This window comes from Notothenia rossii, assembly GCF_949606895.1.
Source record: "Notothenia rossii genome assembly, chromosome: 3".
NCBI lineage: Eukaryota > Metazoa > Chordata > Actinopteri > Perciformes > Nototheniidae > Notothenia > Notothenia rossii.
Genome location: NC_136901.1, coordinates 40,316,941 through 40,332,579, shown reverse-complemented (window position 1 = coordinate 40,332,579; position 15,639 = coordinate 40,316,941). Strand labels below are relative to the sequence as shown.

At 38.5% G+C, this 15,639-nt stretch overlaps 2 protein-coding genes across 4 annotated transcripts in view; both read right to left on the bottom strand.

Moving 5' to 3' along the window:
- On the bottom strand, nucleotides 1–13,511 carry LOC307034345 (zinc finger protein RFP). 3 transcript variants are annotated; one of them, XM_079673161.1, is made up of 15 exons: nucleotides 11,549–13,511; nucleotides 10,745–10,886; nucleotides 8,820–9,117; nucleotides 7,766–7,992; nucleotides 7,101–7,205; nucleotides 6,687–6,782; nucleotides 5,626–5,859; nucleotides 4,313–4,460; nucleotides 3,242–3,280; nucleotides 3,052–3,078; nucleotides 2,890–2,954; nucleotides 2,031–2,141; nucleotides 1,487–1,605; nucleotides 1,260–1,356; nucleotides 1–354 (listed from the first exon to the last, which is right to left on the bottom strand). In XM_079673161.1, exons 2-15 carry the CDS (start codon nucleotides 10,883–10,885, stop codon nucleotides 211–213), a joined length of 1,851 nt encoding a protein of 616 aa, XP_079529287.1. In that variant the 5' UTR covers nucleotide 10,886; nucleotides 11,549–13,511; the 3' UTR covers nucleotides 1–210. The 3 variants fall into 3 exon arrangements, with proteins under 3 accessions (XP_079529287.1, XP_079529286.1, XP_079529285.1); XM_079673160.1 differs by having other exon boundaries at nucleotides 11,554–13,511; XM_079673159.1 differs by lacking the exon at nucleotides 11,549–13,511 and adding an exon at nucleotides 11,096–11,496.
- Nucleotides 13,512–14,925: 1,414 nt separating this feature from the next.
- The window catches only part of LOC307032900 (circularly permutated Ras protein 1), a gene marked incomplete at its 5' end in the record, with an annotated part of 11,003 nt that continues 10,289 nt past the window's right edge, over nucleotides 14,926–15,639 (bottom strand). The window contains one exon of the mRNA XM_079671178.1: nucleotides 14,926–15,639. This exon is cut by the window's right edge and continues 680 nt beyond it.

Sequence of the window (15,639 nt, the reverse complement as noted above, 5' to 3'; positions counted from 1 at the left end):
TTAATTGAATGTGATTGTTTTAATGATCAGCACACAATATTCAAATTGCCATGAACTATTTACAATCAGGAGAAAGTTTGAAGCTGCCAAACTGAAAAACATGACCTGGAATCATTTTCACAAGACAACTAAGTGTGTACAAAAAAAAGAAAAACTTCCAGGTAGGTGTGTCATGTGACCGGTGTGTGTCATGTGACCGGTGTGTGTGTGTCATGTGACAGGTGTGATAGTGAGCGGCCCGTCGTTCTTCCCAGATTTGTTGGTGCAGGGGCTGAAGAACGGGAAGATGCACTCGGTGAACGAGTCGTGGAACGTGTGGATGTGGATTTTAGCGTCAACGTTGTAGAAAGACACCTGCAGAGCCAAGAGGACACGAAAAAATACTTAGACTTAGAGATTCCTACCTATTTCTGCTAATTAGAATAGCAAACAAATCACAAGGAATTGGCTAAAAGATAACTTAATAAACTCACAATGGACTAACTTAGTAAAGGAAATCTATGTAATGGAGAAAACAACTAGATTAGAAATCAAATGCATATCTTTGAGGAAAGGTGGGGAAAATGGGTCAAGTATAGAACAATATAATGAATGTATACCTGAGTATTAATAGTGTATCCATTCTTTTATTTGTAATATTATTATTACTATTATTTCTTTTCGATTTGTCATCTGTTATGAAGTTAATCTGTGTAGCTAGATGTGTTTGCTTTGTGAATGTTCTCTTAAAATGGAAAAATAAAATACTGACTTTAATGTGTATTTAACTGTCCCTTAACCTTACCCTTAATCCTCCCTTAACTGTCCCTTAACCTTAGCCGTGATTATCCCTTAACTGTCCCTTAGCCTTAATTATCCCATAACTGTCCGTTAACCTTAGCCTTCATTTCCCCTTAACCTTACCCTTAATTATCCCTTAACTGTCCCTTAATCGTAGCCTTAATTATCCCTTAACCTTACCCTTAATTATCCCTTATCTGTCCCCTAACCTTAGCCTTAATGATCCCCTAACTGTCCCTTAACCTTAATTATCCCTTACCCTTAATCATCCCTTAACTGTCCCTTAACCTTAGCCTTAATTATCCCTTAACTGTCCCTTAACCTTAATTATCCCTTACCCTTAATCGTCCCTTAACTGTCCCCTAGCCTTAGCCTTAATTATCCCTTAACCTTAGCCTTAATTATCCCTTAACTGTCCCTTAAGCTTAGCATTAATTATCCCTTAAAGAGGTTTGTGAGTTGTGTTTCCCATAATGCACCTGTCCTTTCTCAAAGTCCACAAATATCCCGATCTTCTGTGGGTGGAGGCTCAGCTGCACGTCAATGGAGGGCTCGCTGCGAAAGGTGTACTTGTTCCTGTTATATTGACATAAAGGAAAGGGCAGAAGAAATGTCAGTAATGTCACTGTCACCTTATTTACAGTATGTCCTCCCTCTTTTTGATTCATTTGCAGGTGTTAGGAGAACACTTGCTGTTAAGACTCACCTCTCCCTCAGGCTGAGGAACCAGTACCCGTTGCTTGGGGTTACCTCGATCTTCCCCTTCCTGTTGATGGACTGTCGAGCGACGCCCAGGTCCCAGTCCGTCTTCCCCCCCACCTCCACCTGACACACACACACACTTAATTGGACGTCTGCATTTAACCCATCCTAGTACTGGGAGCAGCACCATGGCAGGGCCCAGGAGGTGAACTTTGACCTCTCCAAGTACCAGTACATACTCCATATTAAGGTCTGTTCGGGACTTGAACCGGCGATCCTACGGTTCCCAAGCAAGGTCCCTACTGACTGAGCCACTGCCGGCTTTTTACTGAAACTTCTTATAATAAAACAAACATTTTTTCTGCAACTGGCACCAAAAAAACCAAAACAATTGTCCCCTCGTTAGAGTTTTCTGAAATCATCATGACCAATATGTATCTGTCCCTCTGCATAAACACAAAATGTGCATTTCCGTGTCAACTTGCAGGATATCTCCCCGTAAAAAAAGTGTGTTTCTGTTTTAAATAAAGCAGATTTTAGCCTCTCACCTCCCAGTAGTGCCTCCCAGTGGAGATGCTCTCTCTCCCCAACACACACACCACTCGGTCAAACCTCTCTGGGTTATTTGGAAGCAACTGGTGGCGATCTCCACAACGCACCTGCATGCACACACACACACACACACACACACACACACACACACACACACACACACACACACACACACACACACACACACACACACACACACACACACACACACACACACACACACACACACACACACACACACACACACACACACACACACACACACACACACACACACACACACACACACACACACACACACACACACACACACACACACACACACACACAATATTAGTGTATACAGAAATTCATAGGCATGATATAATGTATCATACAGGAGGAAAGCATTCAATACTTTAAATGCCACTGGTTAAAAAGCGGATAAAATATTATTAAAATGATTTATTTTCAAACAAAAAAAAAACAAATAATTAATGCAAACATGAAAAAACGTACCACAATTGTAACACTTTTTCTTTTTACATTAAAGACAATACGGGGAAAACATACCATCAGTTTCTCTAAAATATTAGCCATAAATAATGGGTTTTATTTTTTTTAACACATAGGAACGCGGGGAAGTTCAACAATCCCCCATCACTATCATAACAACGATGAATAAAATTACTCAATCTGCTTAATTAAAAAATATATAAAGACAGGAAGGAAAAAAAAGGACTTTCATGCATTTTAATCCTTATTTTGACACTTCTTTTAGATTGTAAAATTGTTCTGATGGGTTTGAGATTGCCTTGGATGATTTAGAAATGCACGCTTAACTAAATTACGAATATATAGTTATTTAATACTTACGCTCTTCATGTCCTCTGACAGAATCAGTCTGGGGTGAGCGGTGTTGCCATTCAGAGTCACATCCGCTGTAATAAAGAGAGAGGAAACATCCAAATAATTGTATATGGTTCCATTTTAAATCACGCCTGGAAGCAATATGTGTCCAAAAGTAATGTGTTGTACCTGTGTACTCCTGCACCCTCCTGATCTCTGCAGAAAAACAGACATGTTGTGTTAAAATGTTGGTACGACTCCAGTATAATGCACTGAATAGAAATATATTGTTAACTCGTAAAAGGTGGAATGATCAGAAGACTATGTGCATGTTTTATCCTGAATATTTTAGCATATTTAAGGTGGACTGGACACTCACTGGGCTGTGGTCGGATCGGACTGGGTTCCAGTACTAAACCTGTAAGAAACAAGGGGACAAATGATTTTTACGATACTAATTTTCACCACTAGAGGGCAGCATTTCAGCTCTTTATGATGACTAGATCTGTTGTAGGGACACGTCCACATGGCAGCGTCACGTTGAAGCTTGCCGGTCATCTCCCGCCCCGGATGCACAAGCACGCGGTTTGATTGGCTAGCGCTTGTACTGACATATACATTTGATTGGCCATTGCTTCCGTCGACGCTTCAAAAGTTGAACTTTTCTCAACTTTCGAAGCGAGCAACGGAGGCAAAGCGATGCAACGGAACAACAATGCAGTTCGGCAAAGCGTGACGTCACCCCATTCAAAGTGAATGGGAAGCGTCTCCGTTGAAGCACGAGACACTGCCGTGTGGACGTACCGGTACATTTTGCAAAATTACAGAAAGCTAGGGACCAGTTAATAAACAAAGAGGAATAATATTTATCAGACAAAATTCATAATGAACAAAAGGTCCATAACTCATTTTTCTTTAAAAATAATTATTTACAAATTAACTGACTTAAAAATGTGACAAATTAAATTAGACTAGAAATACTTAATTGATACCAAATTGGAAAGCATGCTAACAAGGCATTGCAAATGAGTTACAGATATAATAACATAACATTTAATACATGATAAACATATGAACAGTAAAAGAAAAAGATCCATAGCGTTAATTTAGTATATGTGACATTTTCCTGCGTTTAATAGCTGTAAATGCATTTTAGTTATACATTTTAGGGACACATTCAAAAGTGTTTACATGACATTAATACAAATTAAAACCTCTATCATGCAATCCCCAATTAAAAAAACTTAGCATAAAAAAGCTATTTTAGTGTGTTTTGATGCTTTACTAAAAAAACTCTGGTGTCCCACCTGGTACCATATTGGGCCCACAGTCAATTAATTCAAATGTTTAAAGAATAAGGGTGATTTTATATAGTCATAAAGCAGCTCTTTTGCTGCTTCGTTGTTTCTTATCTTTGCAAACAGGCCGTGTATTTTGCATTTCTTCTGACCTTTTTCTGCGATGTTCTTCAGTTCCTCCTGAAACCTCTCCATCTGAGCCACCAGCGACCTGTAGACGGTCCCTGTCCCGAGGTCATGGGTCACCGACACCCCCGACCAGTCTTTGGCAGGCGGAGGGCTGGAGAGGATGGGGAATGTCTGGAAAAAAAAGAACTTTGTTACTGCACTTCAGTACATTTTTCTGGTATCATTATTTTACTCCACTACTTATTTTTTCGACGACTTTTTACTTTGACTTCTTACATTTTGAACACAAATACCTGTACTTTCTACTTCTTACATTTTGAACCCAAATACCTGAACTTTCTACTTCTTATATTTTGAACACAAATACCTGTACTTTCTACTTCTTACATGTTGAATACAAATACCTGTACTTTCTACTTCTTACATGTTGAACTCAAATACCTGTACTTTCTACTTCTTACATGTTGAACACAAATACCTGTACTTTCTACTTCTTACATGTTGAACACAAATACCTGTACTTTCTACTTCTTACATGTTGAACTCAAATACCTGTACTTTCTACTTCTTACATGTTGAACACAAATACCTGTACTTTCTACTTCTTACATGTTGAACACAGATACCTGTACTTTCTACTTCTTACATGTTGAACCCAAATACCTGTACTTTCTACTTCTTACATGTTTAACACAAATACCTGTACTTTCTACTTCTTACATGTTGAACACAAATACCTGTACTTTCTACTTCTTACATGTTGAACTCAAATACCTGTACTTTCTACTTCTTACATGTTGAACACAAATACCTGTACTTTCTACTTCTTACATGTTGAACTCAAATACCTGTACTTTCTACTTCTTACATGTTGAACACAAATACCTGTACTTTCTAATTCTCTCATTTTCCAAACAGGCTGGTTCCTTTAGTCTGAATGTGTGTTTGGTGGCGTGATCATTATTATTTAGAGTCATTGCGTGCCTATTGATTTGAACACGATCCGTGTATCCATCATTTCCTGGTCTCCTCTAAAGAAGAGGGACCAATGAAAACGTTGTCATGTTGCCGTTGTTCAGCATGGAAACATTCATTAGCTAACAATGACATTATTGTTCTATTAATATAAAGGGAGGTCAGGTACTCTTTAAAACAGCTGCTAGTTATGGGTACTTTTTACTGAAGTACATTTCAAAGCCTCTTTACTTTCACTTGAGTAAAGAACTTTAGTCAGTACTTCTACTTTCACCAGAGTATTTTTAAACACGAGTATCTGTACTTCTATGTGTGTACTTTGCCCTCTCTGCTTATCCTCCACCTTTATGACCTCACTGACCTTGACACAGTGCAGTTGGTCTTCTGATTGGACGAGGTCTTTGAGGTTGCTCTCTCTCCTCCGCAGCTCCTCCACCTCCAGCTCTATCTGTCGGATCGTGGCGTCGGCCTGATGCGCCGCCGCCCTCCGACTCATCTCCATCACCTCCAGCAGCTCCGCCTGCGAGCGCCTGACGGCCAAAACCAGGTCTGAGAGCAGGGAGACGCTGCCGGACGTCTCTCGCTCTACTACCAGCTGAGGAGGGATGTTAAAGAGTGATACCTTTAATACAGACTCCAGGTCAGGGTTTACTCTAAGGATTCAAGGATTCAAGGATTCCATTGTCATTTGTACATAGCTAGATAGCTAGTGTAGATATGTTAATACAAATCGTAGGTCACAGGCTCCTCCAACAGTGCAACACAATAAAAAAGGAAATAGAATAAAATAGAAATAGTAATTGGAACATTATATATTAGATAAAACGTTCTTTTAAGTTGCTAACAGATGAATGTTCTTTCAAAAGTTCAGGTGTTTAACAGTCTTATGGCCTGTGGGATGAAACTGTCCCTGGGTCGGGTGCTTTTAGACCTGATAAGGCTGCACACAATCAAATTATGATATTGGATGGATTGATCATACTTGAATCACAACTGTCCTTATCATTGAAAAATAAGTTTAAATGTTAATGGTGAGATTTGTTAGACCTGTAGAATACTAATACAGGCTGGTATATCTCTGCACCAGTCCATATTTCGATTTTGATAATACTTTGATTAACTGTGAAACAGATGGAAATCTACACAATCTGGTGTATACATTAATACAAACAGTTGGGTAAAAACTTTAAGAAAACCCCAGAAAGTTAGGTTGATATACGACATTTTAGTACCTCCTAAAAATTATAATAAACACCCGAAATTCTTGAGATACAACCTGGAAAATAGACTACAGAATTTAGGTAAAAACATCATTTTTAAAACAGTAGCGACAGTGTGTTTCTGTTTAAAGGCTGATAACGGGATGACAGGAGGATTTTCCGGTTCTGAGAGTGTGTGTGTGCGTGTGTGTGTGTGTCTTACCTGCAATTCACTCGCTGACTTTCTGATCTCCTCGATCTTTCCGATTCTCCGTCTGATCATCTCCTGGATCTCCTGCTGCGACACAACCAGCTTGTCCTACACACACACACACACACACACACACACACACACACACACACACACACACACACACACACACACACACACACACACACACACACACACACACACACACACACACACACACACACACACACACACACACACACACACACACACACACACACACACACACACACACACACACACACACACACACACACACACACACACACACACACACACACACACACACACACACACACACACACACACACACACACTTATTTGTAAGGCAAAGAAGCTTAAAAGGTATCTCCCTGAAGTCTGAGAGGTTCGCTCCGTTTCCCTCACCTTGGTTTCCATCCACTCGGCCTCCAGAGTCACCGTATCGTGACCCTGATGCTCCTCGGTCTCACACTCCGGACAGATACACACTTTATCAGTCCGGCAGTAAATCTGAAATCAGTCGGAAATTGTTAAACCTTTCATTTCATTTTGATCAGAATCAGAAAAAGGTTTATCACCAGGCAGGTTGACACGTACGAGGAATTTGACTTGATGTCGTGGTGCATACATAACTAAAATAAATACTTAGTTCCCACTTGACAGTTAACGGAAATAAAACAAACATCACACGAACAAGGATCTCTAAAATACAGGCTGGGATGTCTCTGCAGCATCTAGCGGATTTCGATTTTGATAATATTTGTTAAGTTGTGCACTCTTAGCTCCATTGGCACTGCCTTTTAGGATATAACCCCCAAATCAGATGGAAATCTACACAATCTGGTGTATATGAATACAAACAGTTGAACCTTTAAGAAAAACCCAGAAAGGTAGTTTGATATATGACATTTTAGTACCTCCTAAAGAAATGGTATAATTACCACAGGGATCAATAAAGTACTTCTTATCTTATCTTAACATTCAGACTGATATGAAATAAAGAAAACCCAGATTACAACCTTGAAATCTTAATAGATTAACGATTAAATTGTTATCTGAGGTTAAAGTACCATGGTTCCTCGGTGGTGGATCTCACAGACGGGGAGGTTCGGGCCGTTCGCCGCCCCGCTCATAGTGAACCTTCTCCGGCTGGTGGATCGAGGGTAAGATGTCGAAGGAAGAGGGGGGGCGGAGGGGATCGCAATGGCAGCGATGGGACTGTGGCTCGGGACTGAAGAAGCCAGACAGGGGGTGACTGATGATGATGATGATGATGATGATGATGGGATGGACACAGCTTTAAGGAAGAAGATACAGGAATTAGGAGAAAGATTGAGGAAGGTGAAGTGTGCTCGACAGCTCTCAGAAAATCTGGTTCCAGACTCATTTGTAAAATGCAGATATAAGAACTCTCTGATCTTGGTGTTTCAATGAAATCCCAAGGCCTGATAACACCAAAATAAATGTATTATTTGTGTGTCCTCCTGAGGTTAAACATGCAATATGTATATTTGGATAAAACCCAGAAAAAACAGAGTTAGTGATTTAAGAAATTGGAGAAATTAACCTCTGGGATTAATGCAAACCCTGATTACTTTGATCAAATATGGTGGAAATGTGTGCATTTTTTTGAATAGATTAATTAATTAATTTGAAAGACTTGACCGGATAATGTATAGCTCCTTGTTTCCCAGATTTATAACCCACTGTTAGATCTATTGACAATTTCACATAAAAAGAAATGTATGTATTTATTTACTCATTTGTGCAAATTATCTTAAAATGATTATTTACTACTTATATTTGTATATTTCTGGTAAAGGACATTTATGGGGGGGGTTTACCCTTCTTATTTGTATGTCTTTTAGTGGAAATAAAAAAATGGCAGTATTTTCCAAAAAAGAAAAATTGAGTCATTTCGCCCAAATTCAGGAAATGAAGGCAGCATTTGTTTGCCTGATTAAAAGAATATTCAAGAGCTTTATTCAGCGTTATTGTCGAATTCTTAAAGAGACATTCGACTAAACAGTATATAATAAGGATAACATTAATATCTGTTGTCCTGCGGCCATGACAGAAACACCGACTGATGTCCGACTCTAACGTTTGAAACCCTCGTCTTACCTGGAGTCTCACTGGGAAAAGTCTTTGGAGGTTTTGGTGAAACTTGAGGCAGCTTCTTCCTTAATTCCTCATATAAATTGTCCGGTATTCCTCCTCCTCCTCCTCCTCCTCCTCCTCCTCCTCCTCCTCCTCCTCCTCCTCCTCCTCCTCCTCCTCTTCTTCTTCCTCCCTTCTCCTTCCCCACTCCTCCTCCTCCAGTCATTGATCTGAACTGATCGGTGATCTCTCTCAGCGTCCGGTTGATCTGCAGATCTGGACGCTTCATGAAGGTTTTCTTACACAGAGGACACACGCACACCTGGTAGAGGAAGAGAGGAAGGAAGGAAGGGAGGGAGGAAGGAAGGAACGAACGAAGAGAGGGAGGAAGGAAGGAAGGAAGGAAGGAAGGAAGGAAGGAAGGAAGGAAGGAAGGAAGGAAGGAAGGAAGGAAGGAAGGAAGGAAGGAAGGAAGGAAGGAAGGAAGGGAATGAGGGGGGGAGGATGCATTAAAAGGGGAGGAAAAAGGGAAACCAAAGAGGAAAATACATTCAGGAAAACGTACGTAAAGATGAATGGATGTTGACGTACACAATCTGTCTAGGGCTAATTTGTTCTACTCGTGTATTTGTGTTTAGCTGAGGTAACAATGTATATTACATTTTCTTGTATTTCCACACACATAAAACTACATACAATCCAGATTATTATAGATAAAATAATGTGCCGGGAGGTCAAAGAAGCTACAGGATTATCCAAATGGAGAACAACTATCAAAAACTAAAAAGGGGGAAGATAAGAACAGTAATAATCAACGTCAACAATCAACCTAATTAAAGAAACACAACAAAGAGCCTTAAAAAATTAAAATTAAAATTAAAATTGTTTTGAAGGTATTTGAACGATCCCCTAAGACTATTCCTACTATACGGATGAAATAAATATATGAAAAAATAACTGTTTTATCAAATAATAACCATAAATAAGGTTTATTTTCAAACTTATTATTCTGAAGGTATTTCAAGGATCCTTTACAACTATTTCTCCCCTTATGGATAAAAAAGACTGTATTTGATGATTACTTTAAGAAAAACAAGACGGGAAGATAATAAAAGGGACCTTAATACCATAGGCGGATTTTGCAGGGGGGCAGGGGGGGCATTGCCCCCCCTAGTAGCTGAAATATGTTAAAGCATTACTACGTCAAAAACTGTTCCAATATTAATATTTCGTATATCAATATTTTAATAAGGTAGTTCACTGGTTAATAATATTGTAGCGTGTTCAAGTAACCAAGGGATATAGTAGTTATCACATAAGTATAAGATGTGCACAGTTATGATAAGTTGTACAGTTATGTAATGCACTGTTGTTGGGGGGAGAGACCGCCCCTTCCTGTGTGTGTACGGCGGGCATTCATATGTGGAAAAGTCATACTCAGTGCGGTGAGCGCTGGCTTTATTGCTACTGTATCCGTAGCACCCCACGCAATAGTTGTCCGTAAAAAAGGTTTGCCCCCCCCAAGCGCAAATGTAAAACTCCGCCTATGCTTAATACAGACAAACAAATCAAATAAAGACAAAGAAATACATGAAATATTATAGTCATAAATAGTATTTTTTCAAACTTCGAGGGTTGTTCTGAAGATATTTCAAGGATCCTCTTAAACTATTCATACTATTAGATATAAAAAAGACTGTATTTGATGATTACTGAAAAACGAGAGAGGAAGATAATAAATTAATAATACAGAAAAAATCCAATAATTACAAGAAAAAATTACTGTTTTATAAAATATTAAATCATAAATAAGTTGTTTTTTCAAACTTATAGGGATTGATATGAAGGTATTTCAAGATTCCTCCACAACTACTCTTACAATCTTGATTTTCAAAAAGCACCGTCACACCCAGCACACCTTCTTTACAATACAAAAAAAACTCCCCTACCGTCGCCCCGTCCCAGTATCTGTTGATGCAGGCCAGACAGAAGCTGTGTCCGCACGGCGTGGACGAAGGATTGCTGAAAACATCGAGGCAGATCGAGCACAGAAACTGCTCATCGGAGAGAAAACGTCCAAATAAAGACATCCTGTGGGCAGCCAGAGAAACATTTACACAAATCAAGTTACTATTACTTTCAATGATGCTGTCACTACAAAAACTCGCCAAGTAGGCTATGTGTCTAATGTCTAGTATTCACTAACATCAGAAAAACGAACACTTTTGAGCATTTACGGCATATATTGTGTAACACAACATTTCCTGATTCTGGTCAAATATAGTTAAAAAATAAATTACCCCAGCAAATTACAAGATCTGATTTTATCTAAATATCCCATCGTCAAGGAACCAAGCACATTTTCACTTTCAGATTTGTGTACTTATTTCAAGTGAAAACACCTTGTTTTCATTCGTGTTTAACTTGTTTTTGGAGCAGCATTTTTTCCAGTGGTGGGAGACTGAGGAACTTCCGGTCATAGCTTCAGCTTTAACAACGTCAAATAATCAATCAGTCAATACTGAGATAATTAATATGTGTGTGAAAGGATATGGACTGTTGGTATGGTAAACAAGACATTAACAAGGGAGTCAATTAACAACACGATTTCACGACGTCTGACATTTAAGGGACAATAATTGATACGCGGCAGAAGAGATTAGACTGGTTTCTGCACTTATCTCTAAGTGTAGTGTATAAGTAACTTGTTCTCGATAATTATGAACATTAAATAAGGGAGGGAAAGTGTAAACCTTGCCTGTTGCCGGGTAGAAAAGATCCAGAGAGGTAGCAATTATTCTTATTATTCTTATTTTCCACCCGTTGTCCGTTGTTCTTGTTTCTTGATCACCGCCACACGGACTTGTGAAATGTGTTTGCTTTCTCAGGCTGCGACATAAAAAGGTGTGTGTGTGTGTTTCCCTCTCAGTCCCCGCCCTCTTACCTGTGTGCCTGTTGGCAGGTAAATGTGGCAGGACTGGTTGTAAGGTAGCAGAATGATGAATTACATTTCACAACATTTCATTTATCTGACACTTTTATCCAAAACCACTCGCACACAGAAACAAATGGGCTGCGAGGAAGTTCTAATGATGTTTCCTTGCCTCAGGCCGTAGAGTTTCTTGGCAGAGAAAAAACAATAAAATCTCTGGAGAAATGAGAATAATTACACCTGAGGGGAACTGTGAGATAGAACATAGCTAAATTGGTTGATAAGTTGACATAAATGTGGTATTTTGCAATTTCTTTCTAATTTTTTTAACCCCAAAACACTGAATGAAAGCTTTTCCAATTAATATTTACGTTACTTGTATTTTTTCTGATGTCCAAATCCAAGTGGCTCTTTTGAAGTGTAAAAATAATCAACTTTCTTTAGCATCTAATTGAATTACACCTAGGGGGAAATGTGAGATTTTTTAAATACAGTTAATATGCAATGAACACTGCAAAAACAGTCAAAAAAATTGCTTAAAAGCTTGATTTTTTTCTTACTAAATCGCACATTTTTCAATGACAAAACACGGAAATAAAGCTTTTCTTACATTGAAATGTGTACAGGAGAGTTCCTTTTAACACTGCAGAGGTTTTTAGTGTCTTTCAGCTCTTTGTTTTGGTTTGCTTTTGACGCTCTTATCAGTGTCGTTTTAAATCCAGGTGGTTCTTAGATCACAAAACACTGTATTAAGGCCCCGTCCAACACGGAGACGAAAACGCTGGACACGCTGTAGTACATATGCCGGGCCTGTAAGTGGCGCTGTACTTCCGCCACAAAATACACCAAAAGCAGTGAATAAGACCGATGAATATTATTATTATATTATTATTGTTGCTGATGGTTGTGGTAGAAGAGCTGTAGATTTTGCACTAACATCTGTATCATGGTCAGTAGCGCCTGAAGCACGGACACAACCCTGTGATCCGCCATTGTTGTTGTTGTTGTTGGCGAAACGCATCAGCAATGACGCAGGGGTGAGCAGTAGAGGTGGGGAGAGGCGGGGCTATGGCGTCATCGTTTTCAGGAAATGATCGTACACACGGAGCCACAAGCATTTCGTCCTCAGACCTACCGAAACCATTCCGGCCTCGTGTGGACGAACCGTCTACGATAGAGAACGTTAGCAGATTCAACTAATATCGTCTCCGTGTGGACGGGGCCTAAAGCTCTCCAAATCAATACTTTATATAAACAATGTATGGGAGAATCACAGACTGTCAAAGTGAAAGCTTAAAGGCTTCATATGATGAATAAAATGGTCTTAATTGCACCTTGTTTCAAAACACAGAAATAAAGCTTTTAAAATCAATATTTTTCATTAATAATGTATAGAAGACTTATCGTTTAATTGTGCAGTTCCTTTTAGCAATACAGAGGTTTTTAGTGTGTTTAAGCTCTTTGTTTTGGTTTACTGTTACCACTCTTATCATTGTCTTTTTTTAAATCCAGGTGGCTCTCAGACGTTTTAAAGTGTAAAAACAATCAACTTTCTTTAGCATGAAGAAAAATGTAATCCTACGGGGAACTTTGAGATTGTTAACATCAAAATAATTGCTTAATGAGTTGATAAATAATATATTTATTTCGTGTTTTTAATCACAAAACACTGTCTAATCACTATTTTATATCAACAGTGTATACGAAACATATCACCTAACCCTACAGCTACTTCGAGCTAGCTTTTATTTTATTTTTAGCTTTGTTTTGGTTCACTTTCACAACTCTAATCAGTGATCATTTGAAATCCAGGTGGCTCTTAGACCTTTTGGTGACTGGCTTGTTAACTAGCAGGATATCACATGAATATAAAAGACAGTTTTTAGAGTTTGTAAAACAGATTTCTCCTATTCTGCTATTAATTGTTTTGTTGCTAAACTCCTTGACGAACCAACCCTCAATCAGTTCCTTTTAATACAAATCAAGTTACATTATGTCTTTTTAACATAAAAGAAAGGAACAATGTCTTCTCTCTACTCAACCCTGCGATTAATTTCAATAATTCATAATGATTACAAGACTCAGTTATGGCATCTAAATGATCTGGGACTTTTCTACATGTGTGCGTGTCTTTTAACCAGTCAGACATCTCACATTCCTCACAGCAAATGATGCTCTCCTTTCAGTTCGAGATAAGCCAATTCTCAGACCGCGTGTACCCAAACAGGACGCTGGGCTTTGTGACGAAAACATCTCACTCAGTCTCATGAGCTTTTCAGGTGACACAATGACACGGCAAAAAGGCATAATCTTCTCTTAATTATACAAATTACATGTCAACAAATCGAAAAAGAAACTAGCTGTCTTCCTTGATTGATTTACGGATGTGTCATTAACGTGTAACCATGACAATTCTAACAACTGTATAGGTCATTAAAAAGTATACAGTTGTGTATAAACGACAGGTTTTTATTGATCAATTAAGTTATTTGTTTGTTTTTGTTTATTACAAATCTTAATCTGCAAATTAAACCTACAATCATTCCCTCTGTAATTGGAGTAGTGCCTGATAATTAGAAAACGTAGCTTCACGTACTTTTCCTTTCTCCTTATCTCCTGATAACAAGAGGAAAAGTACAATCAGTGCTTTCCTCTTGTAGGCCTACATTCCTCACGATGTTGTTTCTCACCACAGCTGACGAGTGATATCTTTCAGACGTTACACTGAAGAAACATCGCCACTACTTAACACCTTAATCTCTAGCATCATGATACCATATTATTATTATTATTATTATTATTATTATTATTATTATAGGTGCCTGAATAACACAAGGGAAGGTACCTCAAGTTCTGTGATCTAGTAAGCCTGTTATGGCTTGACTTCACTGAAAAGTTGATTGGGAATTTATTGAGCAAGTGTTTTCTTTATTTATTTATACATCCAGCACTTAAGGAGCTGGTTAGTTTGAGTCTTGTTTCCATAGACTAATTGTGTGACCTTTAGACTACTTGGTTTCATCTGTTTCTAGTCTTTATGCTAAGCTATGCTAACCATGATGACAGTATCTTCTTGAACGTTTCTTTTAATACTTTTTGGTGGGGAATCAGAAAGTTGGTGAAGATAAGATGACCTTTTATAACCAGAAAAATATAGTTTTGCCTAAACATACTTAAAGAAAAAGGCCAAATATGGAGTTATGTTGCAAGAAAAAGTGTTTTATGGAAATCCAGGAACTGTGGTGATATTGTATTCAAGCTGGAGAAACGTGATGATCTATTGCTTTGATATTCCCAGTATTGAATAGACATATTTAGAGTCCAATTCTCACGCTCTTTAAGCTCTGTTTTGGTGTCCACCACTAACCAAAATGAACTGCTTATATGTACCGCTTCATAGCCATTTTCAGTGCTTCTGAAACTCTGTAGTGCCGAACAAAATGTGCAACTTTCTGAGTTTACTAGGGCCGCCTGAACGCAACATTAGTATCTACAGCTCCTTCAAAAGGTAGACACAGTTAATCACAAGAGACATTTGAAGGCTATAAACTACTGAAACAGCCTTCAGCGACAGACTGTAGAACCAGAAACACACTAAGAAATGTTAGGTCACTGTGCCAGGTCAGACTCCTTCAATAACATAACATAACACCTATGATTGTAAATACTCACATGCAATTAATCATCCTATGCAAGCGTCTGGAAGTCAACTCACACAGCGACGCAAAAATCAAATCCTTAAACATGTCAACATCGTTGGAACGTGCATGCATTCAGAGATACAATAGCTAGCTAACTAGCAAATAAACAGAAGGGTTATTAAGGTAAACACGTGTTTTTACTCTATAGAATATGCATACAAATTTTATGAATAAATAAAAGTCACTGAAAATAATTTTCCTTCAGTTGTGA

Coding starts and splice junctions, on each gene's coding strand:
- LOC307034345 (XM_079673159.1), bottom strand. CDS start 11,136: ATGGGATATTTAGATAAAATCAGATCTTGTAATTTGCTGGG. Junction 7,993..8,819: donor TTTTCCCAGTGAGACTCCAG/GTAAGACGAGGG, acceptor TCTTCCTTAAAG/CTGTGTCCATCCCATCATCA. Junction 3,079..3,241: donor TCCGATCCGACCACAGCCCA/GTGAGTGTCCAG, acceptor GTTTTTCTGCAG/AGATCAGGAGGGTGCAGGAG.